The sequence below is a fragment of the Rhinatrema bivittatum genome, chromosome 1 (assembly GCF_901001135.1).
Source record: "Rhinatrema bivittatum chromosome 1, aRhiBiv1.1, whole genome shotgun sequence".
Classification (NCBI taxonomy): domain Eukaryota; kingdom Metazoa; phylum Chordata; class Amphibia; order Gymnophiona; family Rhinatrematidae; genus Rhinatrema; species Rhinatrema bivittatum.
Genome location: NC_042615.1, coordinates 815,572,806 through 815,589,705, shown reverse-complemented (window position 1 = coordinate 815,589,705; position 16,900 = coordinate 815,572,806). Strand labels below are relative to the sequence as shown.

The window sequence follows — 16,900 nt, the reverse complement described above, 5'->3', positions numbered from 1 at the left end:
AAAGGTGTTCTGATCGTGGTAGGAGAACTCCTGTTCCTCATACTATGCCTTTCATCATCATCACTGCTATTTGTAGGGATGTGCAGGGGAAAAAAAAATTTGTTTTCGTTATTCGGTTTGTTTTTGGGACGTTTTTTCCCCCACAAATTCCAGTTCCTGGATTGTAGATTTTTTTTCATCCAAGCAATTTTAAAAAAGGCCAAAAAAACGAAAGTAAAGACTCCCTCCCACCCTTCCAGAAAAATGCCGGGGACAGGTTCCCCCACCCAAGCACCCACTTGACTAGTCCAGTGGGGATCCACCGGCAAGGACTAGACCAAAGCCTCACACTTGTGTAGGCTGAGGCCAGAGTAGGTCGCCACAGCCTCGGCCTACTCAAGGCCAGGCCCAAAGTCGCAACCCGACCCAAAGGCCGGGTCCTGGCTCCGGGAATTTGGCCCAAGCCCAGGCCTGAAGCTGCAAGCTGACCCAGAGGCCGGGTCCTGATGCCTGGGCCTCCACCTAGGTAGGAGCCCAAACCCAGGGTCGATGCAGCAACTTAAGCCGGAGGCTGGGTCCCGATGCCAAGTCTTCGGCCTAGACCCAGGCCCAATGCCACAACCTGACCCAGAGGCCGAGTCCCGAGCCCAGGCCCAATGCTGCGAGCTGACCCAGATGCCGGGTCTCGATGCCAGGGCCTCAGCCCAGACCCAGATCTGATGCCACAATTCTCTCCAGATAATTGCAAAATCACTACAAACCCGCCAGCCAACTTGCAAATCTCAAAAGTAAGAGATTTAGGAGTTTCTATAGACAACCGGCTAAATTTAAAATCGTTTATCAACCAAACAACCAAAGACTGCTTCCACAAACTGCACGTATTAAAAAGAATAAAACCCCTATTTCATTTCCATGATTATAGAACAGTGCTCCAAGCAATAATATTTGCGAAAATTGATTACTGCAACTCTATCCTTCTAGGCCTCCCATCATCCCACACTAAACCTCTCCAAATGATACAGAACACGGCAGCAAGAATTCTAACAAACAAAAGGAGAAGAGATCACATTACACCAGTCCTCAAAGACCTTCACTGGTTACCAATCCACTACAGAATAATTCATAAGTCCCTCACCACAATCTACAAAAATATCCATGGACTGGCTCCACTCCATCTACAAATAGCTCTCAAAAAACATTCCTCCAACAGACCCATCAGAGAAGCATATAGAGAATATCTACAAGTACCTCACAACAATACCACCCAACATATAACATTGAGAGATCGGGCCTTCTCCACAGCAGGTCCCCCACTATGGAACTCAATCCCCTTAGAATTACGACAGGAACCATGTCTTCCAACCTTCAGGAAGAGACTTAAAACATGGCTGTTCATGAAAGCATTTCCGGACCCTTAATGATTCACTTCCATCAAATGCAGCAACACTGAGCATCTTCTATTAAACTGAAACAGACAATACCAACCAATCACTACAATGTTTTACTTCTTGTTAAACTTTTTATCTCTCCTCTAACTCTAATCCCAGTTAGAATAACCCCTGTTTTATTGTAACTTTTTCTTCTACGCACTTGTTATACTTTTGTAATGTATACTCTTACGTTTTAGCTATGTACGTTATAATGTATTGCTCACCCCTTGTTTTATGTAAACCGACATGATACGAACTGCCGTGAATGCCGGTATAGAAAAACACAAATAAAAAAATAAATAAATAAATAAAAATTCAACTAGAGGCCTTTGGGACGAGTCGCGGCATTGGGCCTGGGTCCAGGCCCTGGCCTAGACCGAGGCCTCAGTGTCAGGACCCGACCTTTATCGGATACCTGACGGATCAGGCAAGTTTTTTCCTTTTTTAATTTTGGGGGTCTCGGCCAAGGCCCTGGCATCAACCCGTGCCTCTGCCAAGGCCCCAGCGTCATGCTCGGGCCTAGCCTACGGCCCCTGCTTTGGGATTCAGTCTAGGTCCTAGGCAATACCTCAGCTTCGGGCCTAGGTCGAGGCGCAGGCGAGACACACGAGCATAGGCCTTGGCTCCTGCTTTGGGCCTCAGCCTATGCCCTAGGCGAGGCCCCGAGCTTCTGGCTTAGGTCCAAGTCTGATGCATTAGTTTAAAACAAATTAATAAGCCTTGTTTCATTCGTGGGGCCCCAATTTGGTTCAGGACCCCCCAAGAGTAACAAATTATTCTTATTCGTTAAATTTTTAACTTTTGTTTTAAACAAATGCAATTCCTTTGCTGCTTGTGCTTGCCCCAGATGTCTCTTGAGGAAGAGCCTTCTCTCTGTCTCTCCCACTGCCATGTTTGCCTCTTGATAAGAGTGACATGTTAGAATTTATTAAAACAAATCAATAGTTAGGGGGTTTTAGTGTTACAACACACACAGACAGCAGACCAGTCAGTCACTTTTGTTGTAAACAGAGCACAATGAGTGATTTAATGATGTTTGCTGAGTGACTAGGTACACTAAGAAAATACCTCAAACTTAATGAAAGAATCACACGCACAAAAATTAGTAGACTAGCTAGCACAATTACTTTTTTTTACACAGAGAAAGCAGGAGGCTGACTCTTTGTCATTGCAGTGCACAAACATGCCACAAGAAACAGACAATCTCTGTATCTTTCTTGCAGCCATTGACAATGTGTCAGCTTTAGTGATAGTCTTAAACTGATGATATACACCGTAACCGCACACAGAGAATACAGATTTTCTCCTGGTACTTGGTATCACCCCAAACTAAGTCTAGGCATATTGTCAATGAATGACTCAACAGCACACTTTGCTTTCTTCTGTAAATTAACCTAAATAAGTGTTTTTAAAATAAGCTTTTCTTTAAATCTGAAGCAAGGGACTTCAGAAACCCTGCCTTTTCTCTCTGAGATCCAACAATTATGTCAGGTAAATTAACTTGCCCATGGTCATAGTAATTGTCAATGGGAGGAATAGAATAAATTTGCCTTAGATCCCCCTTCCTTTTGTAAAAGTTTGACTAGTTTTCCAGATTCAAGGAGTGGAGTTGCTTGCTCATGCTCATGACATGTGAGTCCAGACGTGTATCTGATATTTATAGCAATAAATACTACGGAAGAGCAGGAAGTAATTGTACCACATCTTCTCTTACTTGTTTTAGCTTCATCACAAAGACAAACCGAAGACTGTGCGCTCCTTCTGATGCCAAGTGGGTCAAAAATCGAATGAAGCAACTGGACAAAATGAAGATAAATCCGAATATGAGAAAAGGAAAGGATAGGAAGAAGAAGCAAAAAAAATCCAAAACATCAAAGGGAATTCCAGCAACAAGAGAAGGAGGGAGCTCAAGGTATGGGCTGTGGTAGAGGGGTGACGGCGGCAATGACAGGGGAAAGGCACCGAGCTCACGGGGATGAGGGCGGTGTTGCTACATGGCAAGGTAGAATGGTGACGTTAATAACTGCATATCGGTACCCTTATCGACTTTTACGGTCTGGGGTACTGATACACAGACATTAGGGAAAAAAGAAGGCTGTTCACCCCATAAAAATGTTGCTAGCAAAAATTCTGTTAGGGGCTTGACAGTTGCTTGGTTATGACTGTATATATTACTACCCTTAACATAAGGCTTGGGGGTGATCCGCACGAAGCAGCAGTCACTACCATAAGAAACTAGCTGGGCAGACTAGATGGACCATTTGGTTCTTTTCTGCTGTCGTTACTGTGTTACTATGTGTTGTGAGGAAGTGGTGAGGATGGAGCTGGTGCATTGTAGTCGATGATGGTGGTAGTAAGGGTAATGGCGATGGTGTGCTGATGATAGCGCTGATTTACTTCAGCAGTAGTGCTGCCAATCATTCGGGCCGATGCAAAAAAATTAAAAAATCAGCGTGAAAAACGGGCGCTCAGTGTTGAGCGTCCGCTTTCCTAACGCACGCCCAGCACCTCTCCTGGGCCCGAGATTGAATATTTAAATGAGGGGTCGCGTTACCAAGGAGGCGCGAGGGACAAATGTGCGCCCCTAGCGCTTCCTCGGCAGCGGGAGCCCAGGAGAGGTGGCTGTCAGCGGGTTAGGAAAAGACACGCTCAATTTTATGAGTGTCCGTTTTTCTAACCTATGCACAGTCACGGGTTAACAACCTGTGTCCAACCATGGGTCAAACAGTGTGCTCGGCTGAGCGCACTGGCATCAGCCCCATTGTGTCTAAAGGCTTAAGTTGATGATGTAAGCTAGGGGAGACTGGTATTTTTTTTGGTAGTGATGACAGTAGTGTTAGATTGTGGATGCATGATATTGATGATAGTGGTAATTGTGGCTTGGTGATGTATGCTGAGGTGATAATTGTTGCATTGTGATATTATGGTCGTTTAGGTGATGGCAATGGTGCTATACTGTGGTAGGCTGTTTTGAGTTTTCACTATAATAATTATGTGATGTGTTCTGATGATGATAGAGGTGTGCTGTTATTTATTCCCAGAGTAATTACAGTAATAATACATGGCACTTATGACAGTGTCCTTGATAGAAGTGGTGGTTGGTTGTAGGTGGCCTGTGGCTATTAAATTATTATAATGGTTAAATTTTTTCCACAATTTTGGGAGTCACAAATGTTAAGTTTGCAACTTCTGAATGGGCAAAATGTATTTCAAAAGGAATCATAGCAAACGGAGGATTTGTTTCCCCACTTTGTGTCTGTCTTATGCACATTTACTTTACATAAATCCAAAAGGCCTGAGCAGGTCAGTAGTCGTGGCCAATACCCAATAAAACAGATTATGGAGCGGAACTGTGAAATCACTAATAAAGGGATCCCCTCACAGTACAGCTGACCACACAGTTAAATGAATATTATGCAGGTGACCATCATGTATCACGCGTCTCGTGTCCTTGGATGCCTGATGAGACCGCGTCTTTATTTGACGATGATTTGGTTTCAAGAGATAAGAAGTCTTCTTTCTTATTGCACGCTTTTTAACTGCGTCACTCCAAAGTCTGGGAAAATTGATCTGGGACCGGTGATTAAACCCATTGTGCACTAGACATTATTCGCATTAGTGCTGGTTTACGGTGGTCATTTGCATCATCGTGAGGGGGATCCCTCTGTTACTGGCAATCGTGGACAAACATCTGCTGCAACTGTGGATTTTCTTTAAAAAAAAAAAAAAAAAGGTTGTTGAACCAGTCGGAAAAACTGCCCTCAAAATATTCTGGTTTGCCCAGTCCAAGACATCAAAGCCCAGTTGGCATATCCTGATTTTCCTGGCACTGATACAGTTTCACGTCATGACAAGTAGTGGGCTGGATTAATTAACGGCTTGCTAACAACAGCGGGACCTTAACAAGTGAGCGGGTAGCCGCTGTCTCCACAATGCTTAATTACCAGCCCTAATGAGGCCCCTGATGTAATCATGTTCAAAGAACTTTCTAACCTGGATCTATCCAATCCTAACTCAGCTATTTTATCCTGGCAAAATAATTACTGAAATGATAGCCAACAATTTATGCCCTCTGTCAAAAAAAGATATAAATCCTTCTCAAAAAAACAAACAGCCATGGTTCTCTAATGAACTCCCCCCACCGAAGCAAAAACTAAGACGGAAAGAAAAGAATGGAGGAAGAATCCCAATCCACTTTCACTAACCATATACAAAACTGCTCTCCACCCGTACAGAACGCAACACTTAGAACAAAAAGAGACTTCTATGCCCACCGCATCCACGATATGAGTGTACGATGCGGAAGGCCCTTTTCTTGTACGTATCGAGACTTACAAAACTGCTCCCCTACAATCCCAACGATACAGCCCAATCGAAGGCTAATGATCTGGCCTTATTCTTTCAAAACAAAATCTCCAACACCCTTGCCCAGATTACCTACCAGTCCTAATACACTACTTCCGGACACTATTCATCTACCGACACACAGACATAGATTGGAAAACCTTTGAGCCTACCCCACTATAGAGGTAGAGAACCCGATAAAATGAATGAAACCGTCAACCCACCCTCTGGACGCAAAATTCGCTTCCAAATTTCTGATATTCTCTACGCAGAATACATCTCCAAATATCTAGCTGATATCATCAATTGGTTCTCTCTCACAAGGAACATTCCGAAAGAGCGCTCTCAAATTGGCTACCCTCAAACCCATACTCAAAAATCAAACCTGGAACCCATAGGACCTCAACAATTAACACCATCCCGATTTCAAATCTCCCGTTCGTAGCTAAGATCATGGAGAAAATTGTTAATAAGCAACTTTCAAATTACCTGGAAGACCACAACATTCTACATCCTTCACAATATGGGTTCCGTAAAGAACATCAATACTGAAACCCTCCTCACCTCACTCCTCGATCAAATTCACATTGGCTTTGATAAAGGACAGTCTTTCCTCTTAGCTCTCCTCGACATCTCCGCAGCCTTCGATACGTTAAATCATAAAATTCTTCTAAAGCGCCTAGCAGACATAGGAATTGCAGGTTCAGCTCTAAGTTGGTTCGATTCCTTTCTCAGCAATAGAGGCTATAAGATAAAAATCAAAACAAGGAATCCTCTCTCACAAATGCACCATTCGGGGTCCCCCAGGGCTCCTCCTTATCACCCACCCTGTTTAATATTTACATACTCCCTCTCTGTCACCTACTCGCAAATCTCAATCTTAAATTCTATATATACGCAGACGATGTTCAATTTTACTTCCTATATCCAACTCGATAGACTCTACAATCAGGTTATGGAACTCCCACCTACATATGATCAACCATCACCTTTCAAACCTCAATCTGGTGCTCAACACGTCCAAGACAGAACTTTTACTAATCACTCCAGAAGGCAATTTCTTCCTTCACCAACCGCAATCTAATATACAAATATCCCACGCCAGAGAACTTGGAGTCTTAATTGACAGTCACTTGAACCTAAAGCTTTCATAAATCACATCACAAAAGAGTGCTTCTACAAGCTACAAGTACTCAAAAAACTCAAACCCCTCCTATTCCATTACGATTTCAGATCCGTCCTCCAAAGCCATTCTGTTCTCCCAGATCGACTATTGCAATTCCATTTTGCTAGGTCTACCTGCCTCTACTATAAAACCTCTCCAGTTGCTCCAAAATGCGCGACGAGAATCTTGACGAATACCAATCGGAGAGAGCATATCTCCCCAATTCTAAAAGATCTTCACTGGCTCCCAGTAAGCTTCAGGATTCTTCATAAATCCCTCCACTATCATCCATAAAATATCCACCATCAGACCCCTCTTGATCTACTTCACCCTCTCAAATTTCACTCGATGGGCCAGACCCTTAAGGGATGCCTATAAGGGATCCTATAATGTACCTCCAATCAAAGCAGTGTACCACTCAAACATCAGAGATCGGTCATTCTCCACTGCAGCCCCTTCTATCTGGAACACCATGCCCCCGTAAACTCAGACAAGAAACCTGTCTACTAACTTTTAAAAAGAAATTAAAGACATGGCTGTTCTGCCGAGCCTTCCCCACTTCAAGCTCCACAGCCTGATTTAGAACTGTTCCTCACTCATTCATGTAAATAAACAATTCACCAAATCATGTTCTCCAGCTATTAAGAGGTCGGCTTCTTGCCTTCCCTCACTTTATAGTATTTATCTTCGTTCTCCCTCTTTATTTCCTACTCCTAGTTAAGGCATCCTTGTTATAATGTAACTTTATGCTTCTTAAATTGTCTCTTGTTGATTGGTTATCTATATTTACTGCTTAGTTCGATGTAAACCGAGTTGATTTGATTTGTATCAAGAAGTCGGTATATAAAAGCCTTCAATAAATAAATATAAATAAATAAAATAATGTACGCCGGGCTGCGTGTACACTTTTTCCCTGGACATACATTTTTTGTGCACAGATTTTACTCTGCAAGCAAGATGTGCAAAAAAAAAAAATGTGTACACAAACCAGTGTAAAACTGCACGCTAATTAGTGCTCCGTCTAAATCCCATGTTAACGAAGGCATTGGCTATTACTCCCTGATACAGAGAGGTGCACAGGCTTGACGCATGGTTTCCTAATGCTGGAAATTTAACTCCAGATCAGAGATGGAGTAAAGTTACTTGGGCTATTGTTACTCTACGGGACCAAACTCAACGTTCATGGTACAGGGGTCCTGTACTTTAAATTTTATGTGCGTAAAACACAAACTAGTACACAAATGAAGCATGCTTTATTTGCAGGGAAGATGCTTTGCATACAATTTTATTTGTTGATGTACAGAAGACACTATTGGTGTGCGCAAAATGCACATGTATCCTATGTTTTCCGTGCACATTTATGTTCTCCACAGCTGGTCCTAAACTCTGGAATACGCTCCCGCCGGAACTCAAATCAGTGCAATGCCCCATTATTTTCAAAAAAAGACTTAAAACTTGGCTCTTCCACCAAGCTTTTCCATAACATCAGACAGCACAAGCTTCTCTGCCAAGGTCCCCCTTTAAATCATTTTCAATCAAACCATAAGAGAATCTATATAAGAACATCAGTTGTTGTCAACAACCTATAAGAGAACTATACAAGAACTAGACAAGTTCAATTCTAAAAACTCTTTGAACCCCTATTCAATACCCATAGAACAACACAAAGAATTCCATAGAACATTACAAAGAATTCCCCAAAGAATTCTTCAACTTTAACTCCTTGGCAGCCCAAAAGTACAAAATGCAATTCCCAACCTCCTGACAGTCTTAAAAGCTATACACAACCCCACACAGAAGTTATCTGCCTCTGCCTATATTAGGCTATGTATATTGTATTTCTTTGTTTAACCCCATATATTCATTTCCAAGTTATTCTTCCTGTTCTCTGTAAGACATTTGCTTGTCACTGTTATTGTTCAAAATGTAAACCGAATTGATCAGTAATTCTGTTATTGGAAAGTCGGTATAGAAAAGTTCTAAATAAATAAATAAATAAATAAATAAATAAAATGTTTTCTGTGCACATTTATGGATCAGTGCACTTTTTTTAAACTCCCATTTGTTTACTGCAATAGGAACTATCTCAGTTTTTACCATGTGAGTAAAGAAAATGTAAGATTTATTTTTTTGCCAAATAAACGTTTGCTTTCCTTCTGTGAACTGTCCTTTCTTAAGTTAGGTCGTAAGGTACAGAGGCTGATTAGAAGACTGTAACAAATGACACGCAGAAGCTGACACTTAACTGCAATATGCTTCACCCAGTAACCTGTAGCGAACTGCATTGAACGTTGTACCCTGCTGTTGCCCCTATTTTCTGCCCCGTCATACAGCAGCAACATAAAATAGGGGCAACAGCAAGGTACAACGTTCAGTGCAGTTCGCTACAGGTTACTGGGTGAAGCAGATTGCAGTTAAGTGTCAGCTTCTGTGTGTCATTTGTTACAGTCTTCTAAACAGCCTCTGTACCTTACGACCTAACTTAAGAAAGGACAGTTCACAGAAGGAAAGCAAACGTTTATTTGGCAAAAAAATAAATATGACTATGGGGGGTTTTTCCACCTTTTCTCTCCAAGTAGATCCTTCAACAGGAAACTAAGACCCTCCCTCTTACTCCTTAAATCAAACCTTTCAAACACTGACAGGAATGTAGCAGTTGCCTTTCTCTGACATGGGCACCCTGCAGTGGGGGAGATCTAGGGAGAGGGCAAGATGTGCGCCTATGTTTTCATGTCACTGTGTTCATTCACTACATCAGACTAACTCTGCAACGTCCTTTCCCTCCCCAGGAGAACGTGATCCAGCTTCCCTCCTCTTAGCTTTCTTGGAGAAGACGCGCTGTGGATTATGGACGGCGTCAATGACGTGTTGCCGATTCTCTGCTGCTGTGGTTCTTCCTCCAGAGTAGTTGACCGTCCTGCCTTTGGTGGGATGGTCACATATTTTGGGTTGGAAATAGGCATTCTTCTCAACTCTTCTACAACAGCCCTCCAGCCCCAAGCGTTCTCTGGAACTTGCTTCAACATCCCTCAGGTTTTGGGGGGTTTTTTCTCCTTGCTTTAACGTTCCCCTGAAGAACGGGAAATCTCTCCTGGTCTCACACTCACTGGCAACACATTTCCCTAGACCAGACTTGGTGCCTCTCAGACGAGGAGAAGCCTAGTGGTTACAGCAACAGGTTATGAATCGGAGAAGCCAGGGTTCAAATCCTGCTGCTGCTGCTGCTGCTGCTTCTTGGGACCTGTGGCAAAGCCACTTCAGCCTTCATTGCCACAGGTTCAAACTCAGGGCCTCGTTCCCAAAGTCACATTAGGCCATTTACCACACTGTAAACGCTGTTTGCCACATGATAAACGGCCTAACACTTGCGTTATTCTGGCACTGGGATGCTAATGTCCCAGCGCTTCTGGAACCTAGCCATCAGCCCTCTCTACTCGTTAAAAAAAACCTCAGGTGTCTGCATAAATCCCCTGTTCTCCTTCTTAAATTGGGAATAAAGTTTTGCGCACAAAAGCATGCGTACAAGCAACCGAGAGCACCTTTACTACATCGGCCTGCGAGCCTGCCCTAATACCCTCTAGCCCTTTGTTCTCGTTGTATGATGTCATTCTTTCCAACACGGCAGCTCCCATACGAGCAGGAAAGCTCTTTGGATGTGATTTTCAAAAGGACTTGTGTGCACACACCGCGGGAAATTGACTTTTGAAAATTATTCCGGGAGTTGTGTGGGGAAAAGTATGCACTTTGCTTGATTACTCAGATACTTTTCCATGCACTCATGGGGGGGGGGGGAAGTACTGATTGGCCTATTTTCATTTTTCAAAATAAGTGCGTCAGTGTACACCCAGGAAGCTATGCTTGCTTCCTGTGCACGCTGGCACGGCCCGGCGATTTTCAAAGTGCGCATAAAGCCGCTTTGAAAATTCAGGCTATAATCTGTGGCTACTTTGTATTCACTGACTTTAGCCATAAGCGGGCTGCTGACAGTTACCCTCCCTAAGGGGGTCAGTAACCTGAATAGACTTCAAAAAGGCAATAAAATGTTTGTGTTATTCACTTGATGAATGCAAGAATCATGCAATAAAATGAAAGAGGAATTATGCTAGAAATGCAAACAAGCACTGGATTGCTTTCTTTTATATTCTATATTGTAATCACTCTGTTCCTTCACTGAAGCCTTTTTTTGTATGTTTCCATATAAAATAAAACAGATAAATATAATGATCTATGTTACTTTCAGCATTGTCTTCATTTATAGATATGAATGGCAAGGCCAAAGAAATCAGGTTTCCCCCAGTGTGGTGTGTCTTGCCTGGCAGCCTAGATTTCGTCTGAGGCTGAAAATCTTTGGATGGTTCTCTTGCGGCTATTATCGTTAGCCAATCCCTGGTCCAGCAGATGTGGAGGGGTGGAGACAGGGCTGGCTCAAGATTTGTGGCACCCCTGGGCAGATGCAATACCCACCTCCTGACCGATGCCCAGTAGCCCTCCAGATTCACTCTCCCTCCCCTTCCCCTTCCTTCCTATCATGAATAATATCTGAGCACAGACGCCAGCTAGGTCCTGGGCTGCCTCACAGTTTCAAGCCATTTTCGCAGCCAGTTGATGTGCTCCCTGCCCGCCTGGGCCAGTTAGGATGGTGGGGGTGTGGTGGCACCATGAGCAGAAGCTGTGCCAGCGGCAGAACAAGTGTGCGGCCCCCACCATTACTCAATGGCAGAGGTAACAGCAGCAGCAGACACATGCAAGACCTGAGGACTGGACCTGGACAGACTAGAGCACAGTCTCCATCCTGCTGCTTGCAGTTCTATCCTGAGATTACAGGCTGAGAGTCAGCCAGAAGAATGGGACACACACAGTGCCTCTGATCTGGACATTGGCAACGTGGAGCCATGTCTGGCAGAGGACTTGTTGTCTCTGAATCCTCCCCAAGTCAGTTCAGGCCCAGACTTCAGTGGGGGAGCTCTGAGAAAGTGTCCTGGCATAGGTTGCCCGGCCAGGTGGGCACTGAGGAGACAATTTTCACTAGCCCATCTAGTGTTAAGTGTAGCCTCCTATTTTAGTGTTCAGGGATGAACTGGTTGCAGAGGACACGTTCAGTCCCGGGATTAAGTCCCAGTTTAGAATATGAGAACATAAGATTTTCCATACTGGGTCAGACCAAAGGTTCATCAAGCCCAGTATCCTGTTTACAACAGTGATCCATCCAGGACACAAGTACCTGGTAGGATCCCAAAAAGTCGATAGATTCCATGCTGCTTATCCCAGGGATAAAGCAGTGAATTTTCCCAAGTTGACCTTAATAATGGTTTATGGACTTTTCTTCCAGGAACTTGTTCAAATCTTTTTTAAATTCAGCTACACCAACAGCGTTTACCATATCCTTTGGTAATGAATTCCATAGCTTAATTATGCATTGAGTAAAAAATATTTTCTCCTATTTGTCTTAAATGTATCACCTAGTAATTTCATATATAAATGATTTGGAAAGTAACACGACGAGTGAGGTTATTAAATTTGCGGATGATATTAAATTATTCATAGTTAAATCACAAGCGGACTGTGATACATTACAGGAGAACCTTGCAAGACTGGAAGATTGGGCATCCAAATGGCAGATGAAATTTAATGCGGACAAGTGCAAGGTGTTGCATATAGGGAAAAATAACCCTTGCTGTAGTTACACAATGTTAGGTTCTATATTAGGAGCTACCACCCAGGAAAAAGATCTAGGCATCATAGTGGATAATACTTTAAAATCGTCGGCTCAGTGTGCTGCAGCAGTCAAAAAAGCAAACAGAATGTTAGGAATTATTAGGAAGGGAATAGTTAATAAAACGGAAAATGTAATAATGCCTCTATATCGCTCCATGGTGAGACTGCACCTTGAATACTGTGTACAATTCTGGTCGCCGCAGCTCAAAAAAGATATAGTTGCGATGGAGAAGGTACAGAAAAGGGCAACCAAAATGATAAAGGGGATGGAACAGGTCCCCTATGAGGAAAGGCTGAAGAGGTTAGGGCTGTTCAGCTTGGAGAAGAGACGGCTGAGGGGGGGATACGATAGAGGTCTTTAAGATCATGAAAGGTCTTGAACGAGTAGATGTGACTTGGTTATTTACACTTTCAAATAATAGAAGGACTAGGGGGCATTCCATGAAGTTAGCAAGTAGCACATTTAAGACTAATCGGAGAAAATTCTTTTTCACTCAATGCACAATAAAGCTCTGGAATTTGTTGCCAGAGGATGTGGTTAGTGCAGTTAGTGTAGCTGGGTTCAAAAAAGGTTTGGATAAGTTCTTGGAGGAGAAGTCCATTAACGGCTATTAATCAATTTTACTTAGGGAATAGCCACTGCTATTAATTGCATCAGTAGCATGGGATCTTCTTGGTGTTTGGGTAATTGCCAGGTTCTTGTGGCCTGGTTTTGGCCTCTGTTGGAAACAGGATGCTGGGCTTGATGTGTCCTTGGTCTGACCCAGCATGGCAATTTCTTATGTTCCTATGTTCATTGAATGTCCCCTAGTCTTTGTACTTTTTGAAAGAGTAAATAACTGAATCATGTTTACCCATTAGTTTATTTATTTGATGAATCCCATTTCATACCTCATATCAATGCAATGTACATAAAATATAATAAAAACATAATAAAAGAAACAATATAACACTCTGAAAAAACAATAAAAATTGAAATAACAAAAAGTTTTAATAATAAAGAAGCCAGATAATAATTGTTGAAAAGAAAAGACAAACCAACATAAAACAAAATATACAACAGCTTAAAATTTGTACATCAACTAAAACAATACAACCAAGAAAATGATGAGTATAAACAGCTTAACATTTGTAAATCAATGAAAACATTACAAGAAAAGCTTTGAAAACAGCCAGATCTTGAGATGTTTCCTGAACTTCTAATAATCAAACTCGAGCCATAAGGGCAGAGGTAGAGACTACAAGAGCAAGGGGGCAAGAAATGTAAATGATATTTCACACGCATGTTCCAGGATATCTTCCTTAGGATAAGGGAACTTTAGCAAGTGTAGCTGAGATGAATGAAGGGATCTCATTGGTTAATAAGAAGTAATTAAGTTGAAGAGAAAAGCAGGTGTTTGAAAATGTTTTAAAAAAAAGACTTTTAAACTGGGTCCCAGAGGCAATGGTGAGCCAGCGAGCATCCTATAGCAGGGGAGACACGTGGTCATGCTTGGGTTTACCAAATATAAAATTGGCCGCTGCATTTTGCAATTATTTGAGGCACTGGATTGAATGTGAGGTGAGGCCATGAAAAAGAGCCTTGCAGTAGTGGATCCTGCTAAGGCCAAGAGCATGGGTCAAAGTCTTTAGAACAAATGGATCTAAAAAGGCGATACAGATATTAAAAAGCATGGGAGATAAAATAGCTCCTTGTAGGGCAACATAGGCTAAATGATGCACCGAAGACCGTTCAGAGTCCCAGACAACATGAGAAGTTCTATTGGAAAAAAATGAAACAAACCAATTTAAAAACATACCCTTATTAATACCAGTGTCAGCCAGATGTTGAATTAGAAGATGATTGATGGTATCGAATGCAGATGACATGTCAAGAATGACAACTAAAACATTAAGGTGAATTTTAAAAGAGTTGCGCACATAAGAATGAACACATACGCACGCAGATAGCAAATATTCACGTAAGATCTATTTTATAAACCTCAAACACATGCAAGTAAAGGTGCGCGAATAAATTTGCTCACATAGATAGACTGGGCAACCTGGTGGACTAATTGGCAGAACTGGAAATTTCCTTCTTGCGTGCATATTACAAAATCTGATGGTTTACAGGTGTAAAAGCTGACAAGTGACAAGTGACATACATGTTACATGTAACATATTGTTACATGTAATATGTATGTATATGCCCCTCCCTTTTGGGCATTTCAATGTTTTATGTAAACCGGAGTGATTTGTATTTCATACAAGAACCTCGGTGTATAAAAATAAATAAATAAATAAATAAGTGCTAAGAAAGATACACGCGTTAAAATTCCTTGGGTAAATGATTAAAATTAGTGTGCAGAGCAGATGTGCACCACTTATCCGGATACATTTTGAATTATCTGGATACGTCTTCAAAAGCAATACTTAGCCAGATAAGTATGATAACCGGATAAGTGTTCAAATGCTAGCTATCCGGCTATCTTACTTATCCGGCTAAGTAGCGCTTTTCTTTTACTTATCCACCTATATTAACCGGATAAGTTGCATTGTTTAAGATTTATCCAGCTAATGTTTAAAATACACGCAGCGTATCTTTTAAATATGCAAACGTTGTTGGGTAGATTTAAGTGTATTCTATATCATGTGCTCGCAATATAAAATATATGTGCATGTCACTTGTGTCCATACAGCTGCATAGATGGGCGCTTGCGCACTTGTTTTAAGTTTCCTCTAGGTTTGTCCAAATTTAGACTAATCTCATTTAAAAAGGCAGCGAGTGCTGTTTCTGTACTAAAACCTTCCCTGAAACCTGGTTGTTTAGGATGAAAAACAAAGGTCTTGTTAAGATAGTCAAGGAGCTAATTCAAGGCGACCTTCTCAATAATATTAGAGAAAGTCGGAAGGTTGGAGATAGGTCTGTAATTATCTAAAACATCAGGATCTAAGTTCGTTTTTTTCAAAATAGGTCTGACCTTGGCACTCATGATCTTAAAGACCTCTATCATATCCCCCCTCAGCCGTCTCTTCTCCAAGCTGAAAAGTCCTAACCTCTTCAGCCTTTCCTCATAGGGGAGCTGTTCCATCCCCTTTATCATTTTGGTCACTCCTCCCTGTACCTTCTCTAATTCTGCTAAATCTTTTTGGAAATGCAATGACCAAAATTGTGCACAATATTCAAAGTTTACTGTCTCCATTGCTTTCAACCTTAGGGCTTGGATTCTTCGAGTGTACGTGTGAGTGTGAGTGGGTGGGGAGTGAAGCCTGAACTCCAGGCCCAAGGTGTATGGGGGAAACATCTCGCACTCTCTTTATCACATGGTTGAACTCACAGTTAGATGACCTTGCTGCAGGGACCACCTGCAACCCCAAAAATACACCGGACACTTGAACTGGGTATTCCAAACTCAAATTTTACTGTAACAGCATTTTCAAACTCAATCAGCTGGTACTCTAAAAGTCACTTTCCAAACAATCCGAGTGCATTTTCGGTCTCAGTCCTGCTCATCTGAGTGAGTGTCCCTCAAGATGGCAGGCGTTAGGAAAAAAAAAAAAACCCAGCCCTCCAAGTGTTACGAGTCCGGAAGTGGATCCTTAGTCCAACTGGTGGAGAAGAGGTTCCCCGCAGATGGAAGAGGTCGGAAGGCAGGCCGCAGCAGAAGGTCGATGGTCTTCACCCTGGAAGTCCACGGCCCCTCCAGGCGAATCCTGTGGAGGCCCGGACCACTGGGACTTAAGTGGCTTCGCCCTGGAAGCCTGTGGTCCCCCTGGGAGGAGCCCGTAGGGACCCGGGCCGCTGGGACTTAGGAGAGCGGCTAGAGACGTGGACGATGAGACGGACCAGGATCAAGGCAGGCGGCTGAAGACGTGAACGATGAGACGGACCAGGATCAAGGCAGGCGGCTGAAGACATGAACGATGAGACGGACCAGGATCAAGGCAGGCTGGATCAGGCAGGCAGGTTCAGGCAGACAGGGACGGCAGACAGGATCAGGCAGGCAGGATCAGGCAGGTAGCAACTCTTCACTCGAACGAGCTGACCGCGTTGCAAGGCCAGGAACAGGAGTCAGACGCCGAGTTTAAATCTCCCTCGTCGTCTGACGTTAGTCGAGGGGCCGGCTCTGCTCTTCGCGCCAGAGGCCCTTTAAAAGTATTCCCTCTGCACGCGCGTGAGTCTAAGGGGCGGGGCTACCACGGCGTTTGGTGGCGTCTCCCTCGCGGGAGCGCCGCAAGGTAGGCCCAGGCAGGGCCAGAGGATTCGGGGCCCGACCGGCGCGTCCGT

The 16,900-nt window shown here is 43.1% G+C and overlaps 1 protein-coding gene across 1 annotated transcript in view; it reads left to right on the top strand.

Moving 5' to 3' along the window:
- The window catches only part of LOC115078604 (eotaxin-like), a 31,559-nt gene extending 20,413 nt beyond the window's left edge, over nt 1-11,146 (top strand). Inside the window, exons 3-4 of the mRNA XM_029581538.1 lie at nt 3,133-3,321; nt 9,708-11,146. Coding sequence (XP_029437398.1) covers nt 3,133-3,321; nt 9,708-9,717 — 199 coding nt within the window. The 3' untranslated portion in view covers nt 9,718-11,146. The remainder of the gene's footprint in view (nt 1-3,132; nt 3,322-9,707) is intronic.
- The last annotated feature ends 5,754 nt before the right edge of the window (nt 11,147-16,900 follow it).